The sequence below is a fragment of the Esox lucius genome, chromosome 9 (assembly GCF_011004845.1).
Source record: "Esox lucius isolate fEsoLuc1 chromosome 9, fEsoLuc1.pri, whole genome shotgun sequence".
In the NCBI taxonomy this organism is placed as follows: Eukaryota; Metazoa; Chordata; class Actinopteri; order Esociformes; family Esocidae; genus Esox; species Esox lucius.
In genome coordinates this window covers 11564033-11578939 of record NC_047577.1, presented here as the reverse complement: position 1 = coordinate 11578939, position 14907 = coordinate 11564033, and the positions used below count along the sequence as shown (strand labels likewise).

At 45.8% G+C, this 14907-nt stretch overlaps 1 protein-coding gene across 6 annotated transcripts in view; it reads left to right on the top strand.

Moving 5' to 3' along the window:
• plppr2b (phospholipid phosphatase related 2b) overlaps window positions 1-13567 on the top strand; it is a 35558-nt gene extending 21991 nt beyond the window's left edge. For 4 of the 6 annotated variants that reach the window (XM_010872821.4, XM_034294513.1, XM_034294514.1 and 1 more), the window contains 5 exons: window positions 7713-7833; window positions 7927-8177; window positions 8665-8841; window positions 9899-10026; window positions 11170-13567. In XM_010872821.4, coding sequence (XP_010871123.1) covers window positions 7713-7833; window positions 7927-8177; window positions 8665-8841; window positions 9899-10026; window positions 11170-11278 — 786 coding nt within the window. In that variant the 3' untranslated portion in view covers window positions 11279-13567. Of the gene's footprint in view, window positions 1-7712; window positions 7834-7926; window positions 8178-8664; window positions 8842-9898; window positions 10043-11169 lie in introns of all 6 variants that reach the window. The other 2 variants (XM_010872823.4, XM_010872825.4) reach the window with 1 other exon arrangement.
• The last annotated feature ends 1340 nt before the right edge of the window (window positions 13568-14907 follow it).

Sequence of the window (14907 nt, the reverse complement as noted above, 5' to 3'; positions counted from 1 at the left end):
CAAAGCAAGTAAATAAATGACTCGTAAAATATAAATTAAAACAAACAAAAGCTGAGGGGAACTACATTTTAAGTCAACATCATACACAAACAGAGGCATTTTTGGGTAATCTGGCACCCTAGGCGAGCTCTCTAAATGTTGCCCCCCAAAAGAAATAAGCCAACTTCAGGAGAAATAACACTTTTTAATTTGACTTTTATAAACACAAAATAAATACAAGTGCGATAGCAGGTGTACAAAAAATGTAAACAATAAAGGAGAATCCACATAGTGTGCTGTTGGAAAAAAATATAAATAAAGACTAAATAAAAACAATATTTTGTAATGTGCAATCAAATATTTAACCACAGGTGCCTAAACTGGGTAAACAAAAAAGACACCCAAAATGGTATTCTGTGAAGATGAAGGGCAGTTTCTGTCTTAAAACTGGACACGCCTCGATTTCCTTGATGCAAAACTATCAATGATATCGTCATAGGATCTCTTGAGAGCATCCGTCGTATTTAATTGCAAAATCATACATTCTAAAGTTCAAATGTTCAGAACAACAAAGATACATCTCACTGCCAGTTCAGATCAATGATTTGCAACGAGATTAGATGCAACTTGCGAAAAGAATCCCTGTGCACTTGACTTGGTGATTACGTGGGTCCCCAGGGGTTCAAACGCTCTGCAACTAACCAGTTCACTGCTGCCAATTTCTCTGCCAAATTCTAAAACCAGCCCAAATTAGGATCTGAACTGTCCATAAAATGTCCATAAAAACATACCACTATACTTTTTTCTGCTTTCTTCCTCATCTTTCCTCTTCTTTCTATAATGTGTCCCCGACGGCTTTGATCTTTTCATATTAGAACAGCAGTCAGAACATTTCTACGGATTGTATGAATGTCAGCTGATGCGATTATTCACCCACCGTCCACACCTGGCCCCGCCCTGCCTCACTTACTCACCCACCGTCCACACCTGGCCCCGCCCTGCCTCACTTACTCACCCACCGTCCACACCTGGCCCCGCCCTGCCTCACTTACTCACCCACCGTCCACACCTGGCCCCGCCCTGCCTCACTTACTCACCCACCGTCCACACCTGGCCCCGCCCATCTCTCAAAATGCCAATATCATCTCACTCGTAACAAATAAATAAGTCTTGACTTAATGTATCATTTGTTTCATTTTTATAATAACTAAAACTACATATGGATTGATTTCCCGCATATATATAAATAAATGTTGTGTGTCTGTATAATCTGTGGGAAATACGTGTCTCTAATGTTGTCACACCATTGGTTGGAGATCAGGAAGTGCAGATCTGCCTTTTTCAATAGCAAGGACATCCACATTGTTTGTAGTTAAGATTAACCTTCATTATGGGTAAGTCACAGTGGTCAAGTCTTCTGCCATTGTTGCTTTGTTTTTAGTTCCTTCTTTACGGTATCAAACAGCTGTTTGTTTTCTTGTGATTTGGTTGCGTCTAAATGTGTTGCTGTCCAGGTGCTCTGCAGGGATTGGTAGCCACCTCACACCCCTGTCATTTCACACCACACCACACATCTGTCGCCTCACACCAAAACCATGATAAACCACACCTGTCACCTCACACCACACCCAACATACCTGTCACCTCACACCAAACTCATGATACACCAACCCACACACCTGTCACCTCACACCAAAGTCATGATACACCACACACCTGTCACCTCACACCAAACTCATGATACACCACACCACACATCTGTCGCCTCACACCAAAGCCATGATAAACCACACCTGTCACCTCACACCACACCCCACATACCTGTCACCTCACACCAAACTCATGATACACCACCCCACACACCTGTCACCTCACACCAAACTCATGATAAACCACACCACACACCTGTCACCTCACACCACACCCCACATACCTGTCACCTCACTCCACAAATCTGTCATCTCACACCATACACCTGTCATCTCATACCATACAAATCACCTGTCACTCCACACCTGTCACCACACACCTGTCTTCTCACACCATACAAATAACCTGTCACCTCACACCTGTCATCTCACACCATACAAATCACCTGTCACCTCACACCTGTCACCTCACACCTGTCACCACACACCTGTCACTCCACACCTGTCACCTCACACCTGTCACCTCACACCATACAAATCACTTGTCATCTCACACCTGTCACCTCACACCTGTCACCTCACACCTGCCACCACACTCCTGTCATCTCACACCATACAAATCACCTGCCACCTCACACCTGTCACCTCACACCTGTCACCTCACAGTCTAGTGTTCTAGACTTTAGGGGGTACTAAACATCGATTGCATTTTAGTTGATCTGTGAGATGGAGGGAGACAGAGAGAGATGGTATGAACTGGCACTAAAAGTGAAAAAGATGTGGAGGAATAGAATCTGTACTGTAACCTAGTTTCTCCACAAAGGGACCGGGAAGTCTGCAGATGCAGGAATGAAAGAGAGACTACAGGCAGGAGGGGAGAGGAGAGGCAGAGATGGAGGGAGTGTGGGTAGAAATCTAAATGTCATGGTAACACCAGCACTGCTCTGACAGACTCTGTGACACGGCAGTGGGGCTATGAAGCTTGTTGGTGTCAACGACGTGGTGTGATGTTTATACCGGATGAATAAAGTAGTAACTGTACTGTGTGGGCAATGACAATCCATATGATGAACAATGTACTGCAGAAGGATGAAGAGAGTAGTAAGAAATTAACATAAAACAACAATACTATCAACCCCACACATAATATACTAACAATACTAATAACCCCACAGACACAATACTAACAATACCGACGGCCTCACAGACACAATACTAACAATACTAATGACCCCACAGACACTATACTAACAATACTAATGACCCCACAGACACTATACTAACAATACTAGCATCCCCACAGACACTGTACTAACAATACTAACACCCCCACAGACACTATACTAACAATACTAACATCCCTACAGACACTATACTAACAATACTAATGATCCCATAGACACTATACTAACAATACCAATGACCTCACAGACACAATACTAACATCCCCACAGACACTATACTGACAATACTAATATCCCCACAGACACTATACTGACAATACTAACATCCCCACAGACACTATACTGACAATACCAACAACCCCACAGACACTGTACTAACAATACTAACACCCCCACAGACACTATACTAACAATACTAACATCCCTACAGACACTATACTAACAATACTAATGATCCCACAGACACTATACTAACAATACTAATGACCCCATAGACACTATACTAACAATACCAATGACCTCACAGACACAATACTAACATCACCACAGACACTATACTGACAATACTAATATCCCCACAGACACTATACTGACAATACTAACATCCCCACAGACACTATACTGACAATACCAACAACCCCACAGACACTATACTGATAACAAGAGTAGAAGTCAGCTGTGTGTCCATTAGTTGGGAACTCTAGCATGGTATTATGGGAACGATTGTTAAAGGATGCAGTGTTTGATGTGTTCTAGATGCTCAGGCAAGCATCTCTTTCAATTTCACACACACACACACCATTTTCCGTCATTTTCGTCTAAAATATCTCTTAACACCTCTCCCCTCGGCCCCAGAATCCACCTCTTCTGTTGTAAACAAGTGTGGAGGCTGAGAGAGGGTTGCATTACTGAATGCTCTCCACTGTTTAACATGTGAGGGCCCTTCTGCTCCACTTTTCAACCGTTTGATTTGACAGAGCTGCTAGTAGTCACACGCCCGAGCACACACACGCACGCACACACACACACACACACAAACTCGAACACGTTCACAGATGTTACCCCCCACCCCACCGCTGTGAAATAGTGCATTTGTGATACCTTGTTGAACACACACACACACACAGATCCTCACCTACAATCACACAGTGGCACACAGAAATAGGAAAACAAGTGAAATAGTAAATATAAGTGTAAAGGTTTTTGCTTTAAAATGTACTTTTTACTTAGCTATCTGAAGCCAAGCTGTCAATAATTTCTAATAACTTACACCAGATAGCATAATCAGAGCTGATAGGGGTGATTTGAACCTTTCCTGACCTGCGAAACATTCAGAGATCACTTTTGGGTGTCAGGCCAAACTTACAGAGTGAAGGGTACATCATATACTTCAGGAATGTAGTGAAGTTCAAGTTGTCAAGCAGATGAACAGTACCGACATCCCCCCAAAAAAACCACTTTGAGGGATTTTTTACTTAGTTTAACCTCCTGACAGTCTGTGTATATGCACACCCACACACACACACACACACACACAAACACACACAAAAAAACATCACGCACACACATTTACACACACAAATAAACATTTCAAAGGAAAGCTTCCGCTTGCTCTTCTTTGAAGGCTCATAAGACAGCCAGTGTCAGTCAGGGTGTCATCCTGTTTATCTTTCTCCGGCTTTTTCTTTCTTCTTCACCAGATTTTTGTATTTCCTGCTTCCCCCTCTTCTCTCTCTCTCTGCCTCGCTCTCTCCGCAGGTCCATCTATTCATCATTTGAACACTTCTAACTAGTTTCATATCTCTACATCAGTCCTCTCTCCACCTGTTATCCGATCTGAGCTTGGATTCCGGCAGTGTCTTCGTAAGCACGGGTGTCTGAAGGTTATTCCGCTCCTCTATGAGTGGCAGATATGTGAACTAATTGTCACCGGGCTGTCTAACACGGTTCACGCGAATCAACGGACGCATCAAACAGCATCCTATTGCAGAAATAAAGCACACACTCCAGTGCGTGTGTTTAGGTGTGTGTGTTAATAATGTGCAGGGTCATGTTAGAGTATTCGCTATAGCTGACTGTTTAAAAAGCCTCTTGGCTTTTAATTAAATTATTAATCGGTTCCCTACATTTAGAATGCGTTAGTGGCAGAACAGTCATGGGTGAAAAGCCATAGACTCAGTCTAACACTGTAATGTGGTCTGCTGATAGTCTCTTAACATGTCTCACGTCTGGGCTGCATCATCACTGTCAGCATAGGAGCACAGGCTCAGAACTAAACAGAATGTAAGGAATGTTCCGGCACTTTACGCGCGTTGTGCCGTGTAACTAAGGGGGCTACATGTAGAATGTATTTCCTTGTGGAAGCCACTGCAGTTGAATGGCAGTAGCAGTAGTCTCTAATCAAAGCCACTCCGCCGCCTCCACCACTTCCCACTCGCGCTGGCTGTTCTATTTTCCGTTTTTTTTTTTTGTCTTATAGGAAGCCGGCATTTTGGAACGTGCTTCTGCGCGGTGCACAATATAAAATCCAAATGGAACATCGTTCCACCGTTAATGCAGATTTATAATGGACTGTTTCTGAGACTACAACTAAAAACAGCTTTGACTCCTTTCGTATTGATGAGGTAATGAGGCTTGTGCGAAGTCCATTACAGTCCATTACAAGACGGGTTGCCAGGTTGGTTGTTAATTAGGTGTTTTTGGGTCAGTTGCTCGCATCGACTCATCTAACAGGCCTCCGTTCAGTTGAATTGACATTTGACAGCACAGTATTGTTCTCCTCCCTGTTATAACCCTAATCTTAACGCCTACATCCCTGGTATAAACCAAACCTTAACCCCTACATCCCTGTTATAACCCTAACCTTAACGCCTATATCCCTGTTATAACCCAAACCGTAACACCTACATCCCTTTTATAACCCTAACCTTAACGCCTACATCCCTGTTATAACCCTAACCTTAACGCCTATATCCCTGTTATAACCCTAACCTTAACCCCTACATCCCTGTTATAACCCTAACCTTAACCCCTACATCCCTGTTATAACCCTAACCTTAACCCCTACATCCCTGTTATAACCCTAACCTTAACCCCTACATCCCTGGTATAAACCAAACCTTAACCCCTACATCCCTGTTATAACCCTAACCTTAACCCCTACATCCCTGTTATAACCCTAACCTTAACCCCTACATCCCTGTTATAACCCTAACCTTAACCCCTACATCCCTGTTATAACCCTAACCTTAACCCCTACATCCCTGGTATAAACCAAACCTTAACCCCTACATCCCTGTTATAACCCTAATCTTAACCCCTACATCCCAGTTATAATCCTAAACGAAGCCTTACTCATTCCACACCAATATCCAAGCCCTCTACCCAAACTAACATCTCAAGGGTACAAACATATTTATTTCACGTTGTTGATGCAGAGTTTCCAGCCGTCGTCCTTTCAGTTATCGGCCCAGTGCTCTCACTGTCTGCCACCCCGATCTGATGTTATTAGCACCGTGCGCTAACATCTGTGCCCTCGCTAGGGCCCGCGGGTCGGAGGAGAGTGATGGCAAATGAGAGGAGACAGCGTTTGCCTTAGCCTTTGACAGGGTTGATTCGTTGCCAGAGCCCCAATCGCACACGTCACTACATTTGATACTACCTTTGATATGAACCCCATGGGCCTTGGTCAACATTGGTGTCGGGAAGAAGGTGTGATTTGGGTCTCGAACAACTACCATTAGCGTTGCTATACTTAGGTGGTAAAGGGAAGGTCAGCCTACGCTACCGTACATGCATGGCTGGTTTCAATTCCAGGGGTCTGGTTGTTGCCAAATCTACCTGGAATGTCTCTGATGTGTTTGTGATATTCTGTTCTGGCTGTTTATAGGTTTTTATGTTACCACAAACCACTGACAGCTAGGTTTTCCTTAAGATAGCGGGTAAAGGTCACCTTGCCAGTGATTTATTCTCCACAAACCCTTGTGAGGTGAACTGTAGCATTAGATAGTACATGCTCTGGCTCTGGTCTGGGCCTACGCACAGTGGATGCACAGTCCTGGCAAACTACCTCGGTGCCCGCCACATGATGACCGCGTGCTTGTTTTATGTCAGCCAAACAGCTGCCACGAGTCAGTCGTCACATCACCAGATAAAGACCCTCCAACTCTGTAACTAAAGAAAAGGCCTATCCATCAAGCACATCTAACGTATTTTCCCCACTGGGTTGATTTCATCACCTTTTAAAGTGTATTCTTTCGGGCCGTTTTATGCTTTATTGTACAGGCACGTAGTGAAAGATAGAGGAGAGTGCGTTCTCTGAGGGACGAGGCGAACCGGATTCAAACCTGCGCTGCAGCAGTTACACGCGACACAGATACGGCAGCACTGACCACTCAATCTCACTGGGTCGTGGATAGAAAGATGGTTGACCAGAAGTATCACGCGTTTCTAATCTTTACAACTGTGTCACGTGTGAAAGTCTCATTGCGGGGTGAAACCACTGTTACAAAATTGATGACGTAGCAAAGGGAACTGAACAGCAGAACCAAGTGTAGGATGTGGAGCTGCCTTTAGAATAAACATAGCAGCAACACCACAGCCATGCCCTGCTGGTTCCATCACTACACATGGATTATTTAACGACCTTGAAAATGTAATGCATGCTGGGAAGGTAACCGCTCAGAGTGGAAAACGTCCATTTAGCTTCTTTTTTTTTTTCTGCCACCCCGTGCAATCACGTGTTGCGGATTACCGAGGCGCGTCGTTCGCTGTGCCGCGTCGTGGGAAGGATGTGGCCTTCTAAGTATGCAGCTGTGGTGTGGGACGGCGAGATGCCCGTCTCTCTGACTGTCTCTAACTGTCTGTCTCTCTGACTGTCTGTCTCTCTGTCTCTCTGTAGATTCTGATAGGGGAGGTGACCACGTTCTTTGTGAAAGCCGACGGAGCTCAGGAGAAGACCATCGTGACTGCTGACTGCTGTTACTTCAACCCCCTCCTCCGTCGGATCGTACGGTTCCTGGGTGAGTGGCCACATCTCTCCCCCTCCCTCCATATTTCAAAGTATCTCCCTCATTTCCTCACTCCAACCTCCCCCCACCGCCCCCCGCTCCCAGGCGTCTACTCCTTCGGCCTCTTCGCCACCACCATCTTCGCCAACGCCGGCCAGGTGGTGACGGGAAACCAGACCCCCCACTTCCTGTCGGCGTGCCGGCCCAACTACACCGCCCTGGGTTGCCGATCCTCCATGCAGTACATCACCGAGCGTCGAGCCTGCACCGGGAACCCCTATCTGGTGGCGTCTGCCCGTAAATCCTTCCCATCCAAGGACGCCGCGCTCAGTGTGTACTCGGCCGTCTACACAGTGGTGAGGACGTCAGGGGGTTATCAGTAGATCTCTGAAAGTGTGGTTACAGTATGTGTGTCTGTGTGTGTGTGTGTGTGTGTGTGTGTGTGTGCATGTGTGTATTTCCCTGTGTCCCTTAGTCATCCTGTATCTTTGCCTGTTTACCTGTAAAGCCTCATTCCCCCAGTGTCATCCCCCCAGTGTCATCCCCCCAGTGTCATCCCCCCAGTGTCAGCCCCCCCAGTGTCATCCCCCAGTGTCAGCCCCCCCCAGTGTCATCCCCCCCAGTGTCATCCCCCCCAGTGTCATCCCCCCCAGTGTCATCCCCACAGTGCCATCCCCACAGTGTCATCCCCCAGTGTCATCCCCCCAGTGCCATCCCCACAGTGTCATCCCCACCGTGCCATCCCCACAGTGTCATCCCCTCAGTGCCATCCCCACAGTGTCATCCCCACAGTGCCATCCCCACAGTGCCAATAGCAGTGTCATTCCTTGCTATTTGTTTCAGATGTACGTGACGCTGGTGTTCCGGACCAAGGGCACGCGGCTGACCAAACCCACCCTGTCCCTCACCCTGTTGTCCCTGGCGGTCCTGGTGGGGGTGGTGAGGGTCACGGAGTACCGGAACCACTGGGCCGACGTACTGGCTGGATATCTGACCGGAGGGGCCATAGCTGGCTTCTTGGTGAGGGCGAGGGGGGGTATAAATCAATCAATCAAATATATTTATAAAGCCCGTTTTACATCAGCTGTTGTCACAAAGTGCTTTTACAAAACACCCAGTCTAAAACTCCAAGGAGCAAACAACAGTTGCGTTGAATTTCAGTGGCTAGGAAAACTCCCTAAGAAGGCTGAAATTTAGAAAGAAACCTAGAGAGGACCCAGGCTCAGAGGGGTGACCAGTCCTCTTCTGGCTGTGCCAGGTGAACATATTAAGAGTACAAATTGTAATAATCAATAAATGCATGTGGGCTGAGTCCAGAGTCTATAAAACCTAATCCAGGTCAGAAGCATGACCAGATGGACAAGGAAAAGGACAACACGGGGGAGTCAGCACAGTGGCAGCTGAAATTGTCAGGTATCATCTTGATCTGCAACACAACCAGGAGGACTTTGGACAGGGACAGCAACGGGTCTTTCAAGCCTGGTACTCCTCAGGTGTGGGCTAGGACCTTGTTTAAAATGGCAGGAGACAGAGAACATTTTGAAAATGCATTTCTTATATCTACAAGGATTTATGGAGAGAAGGAGAACTGACCCTACTCCCCCAGCACAATAATATAGCAGCGTAAGACCTTGGGGCTGAGACAACGTGGTCCAGACACTGTGGACCTATTTGGGGGAGACAGGGCCCAACAGGCAGGGTAGTATTTCATTAGGATAGTATCTCATCAGCCCATGGAAATCTTCATACAACTATATAGGCCGATGGTCTGTATAAAAATACAATGATAAAACACATAAAAATAAAGTACACAGTTCATAACGAGGTCTGTTCCTCCACAGTCCCTGATGCCCGGCATGATGTCCCTTTATCTCTTTTTATGAATCAGGTTTTATTGTTTGAGTTATCCCAGGTGGCTGAGAGCTCTGTGGTCTGAATAGGGAAGATGAGTGTGGTTGTTGGTGAAGGGGCGTGAATTTACATCCGTTTTTAACTACTTATTTTCATTAGGATACATGGAAAGTTACAATACTTCTCTGGAGAGGGATAACGTTGGACTCTTGGTCTTTTCTCTCAGGTAACATGCGTGATCAACAACTTCCGACAGACAGCGTCACCCCTCCTCCCTGTGCCCCCCCAGCGTCCTGAGCCCTCCCTGGGCATGCCCCTGTCCACCCTGCCGCGTGTGGAGAGTCCACTTGAAAAGTTAAGTGGCCCTCAGGTAAGGGCTGAGGGGGGGGCAAGACGGGTTAGTGAGCCACCATCAAATCCAGAGTTAGATACAGTAGCGAGCGGTTCACGCTGTTGCATGAGCTCTTTGGGTTCCTCAACCACTGGGTTCATATCCCTGAGTTCTTTAGGATTCTTCCCCCTGACTCTGTGGTGTTATTGTTACTCCACCCTGTACTCCTCTCCTCACTGACTCTGTGGTGTTATTGTTACTCCACCCTGTACTCCTCTCCTCACTGACTCTGTGGTGTTATTATAACTCCACCCTGTACTCCTCTCCTCATTGACTCTGTGGTGTTATTATAACTCCACCCTGTACTCCTCTCCTCACTGACTCTGTGGTGTTATTATAACTCCACCCTGTACTCCTCTCCTCATTGACTCTGTGGTGTTATTGTAACTCCACCCTGTACTCCTCTCCTCACTGACTCTGTGGTGTTATTGTAACTCCACCCTGTACTCCTCTCCTCACTGACTCTGTGGTGTTATTGTTACTCCACCCTGTACTCCTCTCCTCACTGACTCTGTGGTGTTATTGTAACTCCACCCTGTGCTCCTCTCCTCACTGACTCTGTGGTGTTATTGTAACTCCACCCTGTGCTCCTCTCCTCACTGACTCTGTGGTGTTATTGTTACTCCACCCTGTACTCTTCTCCTCACTGACTCTGTGGTGTTATTGTAACTCCACCCTGTACTCCTCTCCTCACTGACTCTGTGGTGTTATTGTAACTCCACCCTGTACTCCTCTCCTCACTGACTCTGTGGTGTTATTGTTACTCCACCCTGTACTCCTCTCCTCACTGACTCTGTGGTGTTATTGTTACTCCACCCTGTACTCCTCTCCTCACTGACTCTGTGGTGTTATTGTAACTCCACCCTGTGCTCCTCTCCTCACTGACTCTGTGGTGTTATTGTTACTCCACCCTGTGCTCCTCTCCTCACTGACTCTGTGGTGTTATTGTAACTCCACCCTGTACTCCTCTCCTCACTGACTCTGTGGTGTTATTGTAACTCCACCCTGTGCTCCTCTCCTCACTGACTCTGTGGTGTTATTGTTACTCCACCCTGTACTCTTCTCCTCTCTGACTCTCTCTATTCTTCTCTCCTGCTGCCCTTCAGACTCCAGGACTACCGTACTCTGAGATCACATGACCATCAACCACAACCATGCCCCGCCCCTCCCGATGTGCTACCCCCCTCGCGGCGATCCATCTCCAGAGAAGTCTAGACCTGCCCTACAGCCCCGGACAGCACGCCCCCTGTCCCGCCCATCCAAAGGGACGGCCCCCTCTTCGACGCTCATTCTCCACCCAGGTCTAGAACCCACCTGGAAGTGAGAACCTATAGAACCCAGAATCACCCAGCTGTATTCATTAGGAACCAAATGAGAGAAACCCAACTCAGACAGGGAGGGGCTACCTGAACTTGGCTTGCTACAAAACATTTTGACACAGTTTGCAGTAATGAACATGACCCTAAACACTGATCCAGGGTCTGTATGTACAATATCTGTTCTCCCCGTGGGGGAGGGTTTATGTGTAATGGATGGTAGTAATGGAAATCTGATCATAGACCTGTTCAATTATTTCAAGTCAGCTGACGTCATTACGTCCTGGGGATGCGTATAGGCAGAATCACAAGCTCTCTGACCTAGGACAATGACATCAGTGGTTAAATGGCAAATTCCACCTCAAGCCTCTAACGTCTCCATCCCCATGGAGACGACCCCGAAGACACCCGTGGTGATTGGCTGAGTCGCTCTCTTCGTACTAAACAGATTTGATCGGAGATGGCATCCCACCCCGCCGTCTGTCTCGGCCTTCTCTCTGAGTTCTACCCAGAAGGCCGAGGGGCGTACGTATACAACCTCACCAGAGCCAACACGACTAAGAGCTGTGGAAACAACGCTGTACCTTTATCCTCGCTACATTTCAGCGGTTTCTTTTCTTCATTTCCTCTTTCGGGTCATCTCCTTTCTCTGTTCTAGTTTCATGTACAAAACAGAGAACTCTAATGTGATTCAAAGACCAAGATAAAGGGGATGAAACACAAACACAGGAGACAGATCAGCAGCCTTTAGTGGCTGTCGGCATCAATGGAGCAGTTTGTGAAACTCAGGAAAATATCCCTAAGACAAAGGAATAAGAACATTTAAAAAGATTTGAAGGGGATTTTTAAATGATATTAGACGATGATCTTTTGTAAATGATGGTAATGGGGAAGATCAGCTAATAGAGATTACATGCTTATATATGATTATATATGTTGTGTATTTCGGGGGAATATTTACGTTAGATAAATACTAGTCTTTCCTGTGCTGTTTCAGAGGGATTGTGTAGCTTTACACTGTAGTTCTGTGGTGTTGTTTTCCTACATGTGATGAGGCCTGCCGTTCAACTGACCACCAACACATTACTATAATACACTAGTACTGGTGTTGTAATGAGACAAGACATAAACGCTCTGAATACCCACATCATCCGCTGCCCAGCAGTCTGGACATTCTCCTACAGGGCGGTTCATCACTCTTCAAATGGACTTCGACTCGTTCAGGTGTTCTTTGCTTAGTATGGATTTTTACATTCGTGCCCCCAACTTATTTGTGGTCCACTCGTTGATTTAGCATGGCAGTTTGGTTGGTATTACGTGCGTGTGCAGACACTGTGATCACCTTTTCCTGTCGTCCCCGTCCTGGTCACGGTCGACTTCCTAACCTCTGGCTCCTCTTCTTCTTCAAACCCTTCTTCTGTTCCACCGTGCTGTTCCATTTCTCATCTGGGTCCATTGCTCTGTCCTTTTTTGGTTCATCCATTATCCATCCGTATATCCTGAATCCATCCATTCATCTTTCCATACATCCATCCGCCCAACATCCGTTCCCCTTTCTTCCTCCAGTCCAGTTAAAACACTGAAACAAGTGTGAATGTCTTTGTAAACGTTATAGTTTTCGCTCTGTATTGGAGTTTGTTACTTCAATCATGCCAACAACAGCTTCAAACTACCTGAAACTGTCCGGTATAAGAGCAAGAGTAGCATCACCCTTTAGCTTGATTGTAGCATAAAGCTTGAGCTGCGTTACACACACACACACACACACACACACACGTTGTACAATCAGTGACTTGACCTCAAGGACGGGTCAGTGCAAAACATTGTAACTATTTATTTGTTGAAAAACACTTTTTGGTGTCACTGGTTGTCATTTACAATATTCCTTCCTACCATAACTGAGCAGTTAAAATCTGTCCTGCTTCAATCCTTCAGAGGACACCTTACAATGAGATCTTGACAATGCCGCTCATAAAAGAAGGTACACAGGAAGTAGATGAATAGCTCATTTTCCTGCCCACATTTTATAATGTACAGAAAATATCTCAAAGAAAGAAACAAAGGCCATTCGTGAATTAATCGTTTAAGAAATAACCGTTTTTCATGCCAGGATGAATCCTCTCATTCCTCTGTTTTGTAAAGATTTGTCAGAAAGAATAAAAGCCTATTGTCATACCAAGGCTGAAAAGATCTCTGGGTTTTTCAATACTGATAGTGAATGTTCCGGTTAGAAGACAACTTGTTGCTGCCACCCATTCCATTACGCTGCAATGGTTCCACCTAGTGCTGTGTACATATACTGCTGCCATAGAGAAACAGGTGGGTCTGCCCTAGACAAAAGAAGAAACTCCCCCTGATACTACTCCTACTACTAGTCCTACTACAACTGGTCCTGTTACTACTACTACTAATACTACTACAACTGGTCCTGATACTACTACTACTACTCCCACTACAACTGGTCCTGATACTACTACTACTACTACTAACCCTACTACAACTGGTCCTGATACTACTACACCTGGTCCTGACACTACTCCTACTATTTGTCCTACTACTAGTAGTCCTACTACAAATGGTCCTGATACTACTACTACTAGTCCTACTACTACTGGTCCTGATACTACTTCTACTAGTCCTACTATTACTGGTCCTACTACTACCAGTCCTACTACTACTGGTCCTACTAATACTGGTCCTGATACTACTACTACTAGTCCTACTACTACTACTAGTTCTACTACTATTAATAGTCATATTATTACTGCTCCTAATACTACCTCATACTATCTTTAGTAGGACTAGAGAAAGGGAGACATTGGAGAGAAATAGCGCACAGGTCGGATACACTTCAGGGTCATGGTTCATTTGCAATCACATTTCTCCTAGCAACATGGTACAATGGTTCCTGTTATATGCAGCTGTTAAGACCAACAGTTGTTCAGTCTACATCCTAATTGCCGGCGGTGAGAAGCACTTATCATGGTCTTGCAGATTTTCCTCACAATAGCATAGCAAAACAGTCCACTGGGCCTTCTCTGCTTTAGGGATGGAGATGGTTGGTGCCAAGGTGAGAGGTTACAGTGCAAGATGATTCCGAGCATCGCCCTTATAAAGCTTTAGGAGAAAGTGAACAGCGACCTAAAACCCAAAGCCGGAAAGAGAAAGGAATTCGGGAAAGAGGGCGGTTTGGGGGGCATTTCACTAACAACTGTGGTGACGTGAGCTAATATGGACCTGGTCGTAAGATTCGACTGGGGACAACCGTGGGTATGATTAATGGTCAGGTGAGTTGATCGGCGCTTGTTATTGGGTCTTCAAAGCAAAAATCACAGAACACTGAATTCGTGTGATTTTGATTTGTTTTTTTAAACATTTTGGCGTTCTATTATTGGAATTATGTTATTTTCTATTAGGGTGAATTTAGGTCTTTTCCGCTAAAGTGGAGAAACTGCATAGGATATGGCTGAATGAATTATGTCCCACCATTCCATGTTAATTTCCACTTAGTAGAACAGACTAACTGGA